Below are 8,810 nucleotides of genomic sequence, written 5' to 3'. Positions count from 1 at the left end.
TTGTCGCTGTTGGCGTTTGCTGTGATTTGCAAAGGATGGGAGAGGGTTTGGTGTAAATTCTAAGGAATTTAGGGGTGAAGTATGTGAGATTATGGGGGGTAGAGAGTGGAAAGAGAAATGCGGAGACGGATTTAGGTGCCATGGATGACCGTTAAGTGGAGAAGAGAGGGTTTATGTGGGGAGGAGTTGCGGGGTTTTATTTTTAACTCGATAATGGATGAGGATTGATTATGTGAATGGCTAAAAATCATGCATGGTCCTTATACTTTTATACCTGTTCAAATTAAATCTTACACTTTAAAAGTTGTCCAGATCAAAATTGTTCTTCTATGAAAGCGCAGCTCTAGCATCTTCTTATTTATTACCTACATATTTTGTTTTTTAAAATATTTTTAATTTAAAAATATATTTTTTTATTTTTAGCTTTATCATATTAAAACAATAAAAAAATAAATTTTTAAAAAATGATAGTTAGATCACAATGTGAAGCAAAGTCTTAGCGTGGGATCAAATCTTGCTTCATTGCTGCTCTTCCAGGAGCTAGCTTTATTCGGTAAAAAAAATATTTTTTAGTTTTTTAGATTTTTTAATTTTTTTTAAAAAAAATATTCTTAGAAATTTCAAAACATTTTTCAACTTAGAAAATTGAAAAATGTATTTATATTACATTATTTTTTGTTTGAAAAAAATAACATAATAGGAAATGCATTCAATTTAACTTGTTTTCTTGGATATCATTTACATTTTGACATAGAAAAACACTTCTTTTTCTTATATCTACGATGCTATATGATTTTCTCAAAATAAATCTCATCGAGCTATCAAAGTTGAAATGTTCTAAAAAAGCAAATTGAATGTACAACATAAATTATTACAACAACCTTCATTTGATCAGCCACCTTGTAAAGAAATATTTTGTGTTAAATGACAAGATGACGAGGCTACATGAGAATAGAAATATTGTTTTAAATGAAAAAATAGAAGCTTTCAGCACCACATCTATAATGAATTTAAATTTGCTCTGTAATCTATAGAACCTAACATCCCTTTTCCCATATGCTTTGATTTGTCCTCAAGTCATACAACTCTTATACCTCAAGTTGCTACTTAAACCTAATTCATTTGAGAATTGTGGCAATGAAGGATAAACTTTATTCACTTATAAAAATGAATGGAAAAAACATGTATAGATGATAAAAGCCAATTATAATAACAATCTTAATGATGAAGAATATAATTGGTGAGTTAATATAAAAAAAAATATGATGAAAATCTATACTAGTTAAAGATGAGATTTTTCCATCTGAAAACTTAAGAAAACTCATTACAATGAATGAATACATGCCAAAAGAACTAAGAAGAATGGAAAATGTATTCTTTTCTTACCATTAATTTAATAGAGTGAAAACTTTTACTGAAAAAGTCACAGAAAAAATCCATGGTGGCTCTCTAAACCTACCAGATGATGTATGCTCCATTAAGATATCTTTCAACAATGAAGACTAATTGTTTGGATCAAAACTCTATATTCATCATTTTTTAATCAAAGATTATGTCATCAAAAAGATGATGAATTATATTTTAGTGGATGATGGCTTAACGGTTAACATTCTATATTTTAAAACCATGAAAAAGCTTTAAATTTCTATAAATGAACTCTTCCCAAATTATCTAATGATTCAATGCTTTAATTAAGAAAAATGTCTTAGGAAAAATAAGAATTATGATATGCATAGAAGATATAAAATCTAATATACATTTTACATCATATATCTTAAAACTACATATGATATGGTACTTAAATGACTATGAATACACAAAAATAATGTTATCTCCTCAAAACTTTACTAATATTATAAGTATTGTTAAATTGATAAGTAAGAAAGATTATGTCAGATAACAGTTCTTTTACTATAGCTAAAACTCATTTTACCATCACATAGTTATATTTGAAATCAATTATAATTAAAAAACTATGATTCCCACCTGACTATTAAAAAGAGAAAAAAGTGGACCTTAAAAACTCAAAAGAGTTTAAATCATCTTCGAATAAAAAAATAATCAATCCAATAAAAAGAAATGATAGTAAAAAACTTGATTGATATTAATATGTCGAGTAAGGCCATGGTGTTACGCTATATTCTAGTATCATAAAAAGAAGATGATCAATCTTCTACCACTAAGGATAAAAAGAAGATTTTCTAAGGACTAAAAAACTTAACTTTGCAAGTTATCAATCTTGTATTGACTAAATTTCTAAAATCTTTATTGAAAATGTTTCTTCATCAAGTTGAGTTAGTGGTTGACTTAATTTTGCAAGTTATCAATCTTGTATTGGCTAAATTTTTAAAATCTTTATTGAAAATGTTTACTCATCAAGTTGAGTCAATAGTTACAAATCTCAAAGAACTCTGGTAAATAGATTTGATCTCAACTCTTACAAGTTTTCAGCCAAGATTGATTATAGCTGTGAAGATATCAATAAATTAATCAAGTTTGATGATATGACTTGAATGGAAGGCAAGCTTCTTGTTAGATCACAATGTGAAGCAAAGCCTTGGCGTGAGATCAAGTCCTGCTTCATGCTCTTTCAAGAGCTAGCTCTATTCCGTAAAAAAAATATCTTTTATTATTTTAGTTTTTTTTAATTTTTTTTTAAATATTCTTGGAAATTTCAAAACATTTTTTCAACTTAGAAAACTGAAAAATGTATTTATATTATATTATTTTTTGTTTGAAAAAAAATAACATAATAGAAAATGCATTCAATTTAACTTGTTTTCTTGGATATCATTTACATTTTGACGTAGAAAAACACTTCTTTTCTTATATCTAAGATCATATAATTGAATATACAACATAAATTATTACAACAACCTTCATTTGATCAGCCACCTTGTAAAGAGATATTTTGCGTTAAATGACAAGATGATGAGGCTACATGAGAATACAAATATTGTTTTAAATGAAGAAATAGAAGATTTCAGCACCATGACTATAATGAATTTAAATTCGCTCTCTAATCTATAGAACCTAACATCCCTTTTCCCATATGCTTTGATTTGTCCTCAAGTCATACAACTCTTATACCTCAAGTTGCTACTTAAACCTAATTCATTTGAGAATTGTGGCAATGAAGGATAAACTTTATTCACTTATAAAAACGAAAGGAAAAAACATGTATAGATGATAAAGCCAACTGTAATAACAATCTTGATGATGAAGAATATAATTGATCACTTGATATATAAAAAAAATACGATGAAAATCCATACTAGTTAAAGATGAGATTTTTCTATCTAAAGCTTAAAAAAACTCATTATGAATACATGCCAAAAGAGCTAAGACGAATGGAAAATATATTCACTTCTTACTATTAATTTGATAGAGTGAAAACTTTTACTGAAAAAATCACAAAAAAAATCCATGATGGCTTTTTAAACCCACCTGATGATATATGCTCCACTGAGATATCTTTCAGCAATAAAAATTAATTGTTTGGATCAAAACTTTATATTCATCATTTTTTTATCAAAGGTTATGTCATCAAAAAGATGATGAATCATAATTTAGTGGATGATGGCTTAACTATTAACATACTACATTTTAAAACTATCAAAAAGCTTTAGATTTCTATAAATAAACTCTTTTCAGATTATCTAATGATTCAATGCTTTAATTAAAAAAATTATCTTAGGAAAGATAAGACTTGTGATATGCATGGAAGATATAGAATCCAATATACATTTCACATTATATATCTTTAAACTATATATCACATGGTACTTAAATGACTATGAATACATGAAAATGGTATTATCTCCTCAAAGTTTTACTAATATTATAAATATTGTTAAATTAATAAATAAGAAAGATTATGTCAGATAATAGTTCTTTTACCATGGATGAAACTCATTTTACCATCATATATTTATATCTGAAACCAACTATGATTAAAAAACTATGATTCCCACCTGATTACTAAAAAAAGAAAAAAGGTCGATCCTAAGAGCTCAAAAGAGCTTAAATCATCTTTGAATAAAAAAATAACTAGTCCAATGAAGAAAAAAAAAAGAGAAAAAAAGAAATGGTAGTAAAAAACTTGGTTGATATTAATATATCAAAGCCGGTCTTGGTCCTAGTGTCATAAAAAGAAGAGGGTCAATCTTCTACCACTAAGGATAAAAAGAAGATCTTTTAAAGATTAAAAAACTTAACTTCGCAAGCTATCAATCTTATATTGGCTAAATTTTTAAAATCTTTATTGAAAATATTTCTTCATCAAGTTGAGTTAGTGGTTGACTTAACTTTGCAAACTATCAATCTTGTATTATTTTCAAAATTTTTATTGAAAATATTTGTTCACCAAGTTGAGTCAATAGTTACAAATCTCAAAGAACTCTCTAACAAACAGGCAAATGGATTTGATCTCAACTTTTATAAGTTTTTAGCCAAGATTGATTATATTTGTGAAGATATCAATAAATTAATAAAGTTTGATGATAGGACTTGAATGGATGGCATACAAGCTTCTTTTTTAATTGGGCCAGTGAACTAGACAAGTATTTTAAAATTTTTGTCAGCTAGAGTCTAGACTGGGCCATTGCTAAAATTAATGAAAATTCTTATGCAAAGGAAAAAAAACAACAATAATAATTAAGCTTATTCTCTATTTAACTAAACATTAAAGAGCTAAATCAGAAAAATATAAGTTTTAAAAAATAAATATATCTAATAAATCTTCTAAATTAAAATTTAAGTTAATATTCTAATTCGGAATCTATGAAATCCTAATTCAAGCTCAATTATAAAGCTTAATTTCTACTAAATTTAATATTAAAGTATAAAATGAGAATCAAATATTAATTTTAAAATCTTTCATAAAAAAATAAAAAAAAATATGAAAATCAAATTTGGTATGAAAAAAATAAAGAAAAATAAAATTGCAAAAAAAAATAACTTCAAAAAATCATTATAAGTAAAAAAAAAAAAATAACAACCAGAAATGAGATCTGACCACTTTAGAAATTAGGGGGATAAAATTGGAAAAAAATTCTTATTATATAATCATTTAAATTGAGCAAATAGTAATTAGAAGAAAAAAATAAAATATGAAGGAAAGATCAATTAAATGGCTAATTTGAAAAGTTAGAGAATACGTCCGAAAATTAAGATAAAAAGAGAAAAGAAAAGGAATAAAAAAAGAGGTTATCAACGTTAAAATGATGATTTTTTAACCACACACGTCACTTATTTTAGAAAAGAACTAGTTATATGGCTCGTGTGATACCGCATGTCAATTTGTTTTGCATAAAAAATATAAAAACAATTAAGATTTAAAAGTGTTAGGTCTTTTTGTAAAGCTATACCCAGGAGTCTTGGGTTTGACTGCAACGTCTAATCTATGAATAATATTTATAATATTAATAATAACATTAAACTTGTATGATCAAAGTTTAAGTAGGTTCAACTGCAATACCAGATCTAATAGCATTGAATGTAGGTTTGGTTGCAAAGTCGTGTCATAAAAGTGTGATAATTAAATAGATTAATTAAAAAGAAAAAAACCTAATAGAAAGAAAAAAAAAACTGATGTGAAAAAAGGAAAAAAATTAAAATCAATCGGGTTAACTCGCCAAATCAGGTTAACCCATCAAATTTGGAATTCATGTCATGAAAGTATGATAACTAAATAAAAAAAACATTTAATATTAATGAACTAAAGTTTTTTAAAAAAGATTAATTAAAAAAGAAAAAGCAAGGAGAAAATACCTACATGAAGGAAAAAATTAATGAAGAAAAAGAAAAAAAATCCGAACCAACTAGGTTAAAACATCAAACTTGGGATCCATGTTATTAAAGTTTGATAATGAAGCAGAAAAAATTTAATATTAAAAAACTATGGACAAAAAAATAAATTAAAGGTATAAGTTTTTTTACCGTGGACTGCATCGTACTATTCAAAGTAAAAAGCTTAAAAAGGAAAAGGAAAATGAAAAAAAAAATAAAGGTATACGCCACGAGTTTATTTTTTTTCTTGTATAAAAAATAAAAATAAAAAGTTAAAATCTAAGAGTGCTAGGTCTTTTTGCAAAAATATATCCGAAAGTCTTAGATCTAGCCGCAATGCTTAACCCAAAAATATTATTTATAATATCAATAATAACATTAAATTTATATAATTTAAGTTTAAGTGAGTCTGACTGCAACAACGAATCTTGGAGCATGAGATGTGGGTTTGATTATAAGGTCGTGTCATAAAGTGTGATAATTAAATAGATTAATTAAAAAAACAAAGAAAAAAATCAATAGAAAGAAAAAAACTAATGAAAAAAAAAGAAAAAAAATCTGAACTAACCCTTTAAATCACGTTAACCCGTCAAACCTGGGATTCATGTCATGAAAGTTTGATAACTAAATAGAATAAAATAATTGACGGGTTTACCCAAAATTAACTGGGTTAACCCGTCAAACTAAGTCAACCTGTCAAACTCGGGATACATGTCATAAAAGTCTGATAATTAAATTAAAAAAATTTAACATTAATAAACTAAACTAAATGAAAAAATTAATTAAAAAAAATTCGTGTTAATTCATCAAATCAGGCTAACCCATCAAATTTATTATCAAACAAAAAAAAACTCATTAAAAGAAAAAAAGAAATAAAAAAATATATTTTAGTATTTCATTTAATTTTTAGTATATAATATAATATAATATAATAACTATTATAATTATAATATAATAATATAATATATTAAAAATGGAAAAGTGAAAGGTGTGAAAAAGCTACAATAATTTTTCCACACCTCTTAAAATATTTTATAATATTATGGAAAATCAAACACCACAACGAAAAACCCCATATATACTGGTTATTGATAACAAAAAAAAAACCATATGAAACCGAAAAAAAAGGACAGAAAAGCCTTATAAATTCTATCTTTAAAGACATTGAGGTCTATTTAATGTTTTTTTTTAATATAAAAATAATGCCAAAGCCCCGTCCAACCAGTTAAATTATGCCGTTGTCTAATGTCAGATTTATCCATGAAAAATTCCCTAAGGCCAGTTCACTTGGTTTTTGTTTGGAGAACAAAAACATTATTACATTCTTCTATTCCAAAGAGTACTAAATCTCAGGCCACAACGTTCTCTGGTGCACTTCTTACCTCTCCTCTTACCAACTGCGCGACAAAAACCAGCAGTTACTTTAATGAAATTGTTTATCATGTTCCGAAAAGGCAGTCAGTATCTTGTCAAAATCTATTTTACGTAATATTTTATAATCAAGGCTAATTGGCTATTTAATATTTCAACTTGGTATTTATAAAATTCTCATTCGAGTTTAATTATAAAATTTAATTTTTGAATAAATTTAATATTAAAATAAAAATTGAGAATCAAATATCAATTTTAAAATCTTTGATAAGCAAACACTAAAATAATAAAAAATTTTAGAATCAAATTTAGTATAAAAAATAAAAGAAGATGAAATTACAAAAAAAAATCAATTTTAAAAAATTATTCTAAGTAAAAAAAATAAAATAACAACCAAAAATAAGATTTGACAACTTCAAAAATTGAAGGGGAATAAAATTAAAAAAAATCCTATTATATAATCATTTAAATTGAGCAAATAGTAATTAGAAGAAAAGAAATCAAATATGAAGGGAAAATACGTCCAAAAATCAAGATAAAAAGAGAAAAGAAAAGGAGAAAAAAAGAGGCTATCAACGTTAAACGATGATTTTCTAACCACACGTCACTTATTTTAGAAAAGAACGTTGCGGCAAATCAAACACTACAATGAAAAGCCCCATATATGAAATTGTTTATCATGTTCCGAAAAGTCAGTATCTTGTCAAATCTATTTTACGTAATATTTTATAGTCAAGGCTAATTGGCTACAGATGGAAGTGGCGAAGTTGGTACAGAGATGGCGATCTCAGAAAATAAGCGCAGAGGTTGATAAATCCAACGGGGGGTCAACTTGGTAAGCCCTCAACAACTTTTTTTTTTTTTTTAAAGGAAGACTTTCAACAACCAGCTTGGCAGGGAATTTTTTTATATATATAATAGCTCAAATTTCTAACAAAGTTTGAAGATTTTCGGTTAAGTTACATTTCCAAAATTTGTAGTAAAATATGACATATTTATCTATCCAACAGTGCACATTGATTGCACAGACCACATCAAAGAGGCATAGCCACTAATAGTGCCATTTTGGTCTCAATTCTTCTTCTTTCTCTGTCAACTCTCGATACTGATACCACTCTGCTCCAGCCTTGCCTACTGGTAAAGGAGGCCGGAGAAAAACCTCCACTGGCTTTGGTACATGCACAGCTAAATGCAGTTCTTTGATAGTTTCTTCCAAATTCATATCGGACCGCCTAAGTGATTTGCTTACTGGTTCCACAGCAATCCATCCGAGACCTGATATAGCTACATCACTAGCAGGCCTGTCCATGCAAAGGAAAAGGTAAGAACAAACTCGTAGACTTCCCAACTTAGATGACCGTTTACAAAGCAAAGGAAACCAAAGGTCTTCAAACAATTATTAGTGTAGATTTAACCTTTCCACTTCCTCGAATTTTACTTGCAGCTGCTGCTCTAATTCAAGTCCTCTCCAATCTTGTACTCTCTCTTTTCCAGTTGGAGGTGTCAACAGAACTCCAAGTTCTTTCTGCAGCAATTAGGTAAAGCCTCTTTATTAGCATTGGAAAGTAGATGGTAAATTCTGAATGATGCAAAATATGAAATGCCCAAACATCTAGAGGACATAAACGAATGGGGGGGGGGGGGGGGGG

At 27.2% G+C, this 8,810-nt stretch overlaps 1 protein-coding gene across 1 annotated transcript in view; it reads right to left on the bottom strand.

Annotated features, from left to right (window-relative positions):
* Positions 1 to 8,053: 8,053 nt before the first annotated feature.
* Positions 8,054 to 8,810, bottom strand: part of NOA1 (P-loop containing nucleoside triphosphate hydrolases superfamily protein) — a 5,453-nt gene continuing 4,696 nt past the window's right edge. Inside the window, exons 12-13 of the mRNA XM_011020030.1 lie at positions 8,577 to 8,686; positions 8,054 to 8,462 (exon numbers count right to left, since the gene is read on the bottom strand). Coding sequence (XP_011018332.1) covers positions 8,213 to 8,462; positions 8,577 to 8,686 — 360 coding nt within the window. The 3' untranslated portion in view covers positions 8,054 to 8,212. The remainder of the gene's footprint in view (positions 8,463 to 8,576; positions 8,687 to 8,810) is intronic.

This window comes from Populus euphratica, unplaced genomic scaffold (genome assembly GCF_000495115.2).
Source record: "Populus euphratica unplaced genomic scaffold, PopEup_1.0 scaffold25.1, whole genome shotgun sequence".
Classification (NCBI taxonomy): Eukaryota; Viridiplantae; Streptophyta; class Magnoliopsida; order Malpighiales; family Salicaceae; genus Populus; species Populus euphratica.
The sequence above is the reverse complement of the archived record's forward strand: the minus strand, read 5'-3'. Positions and strand labels throughout refer to the sequence as shown.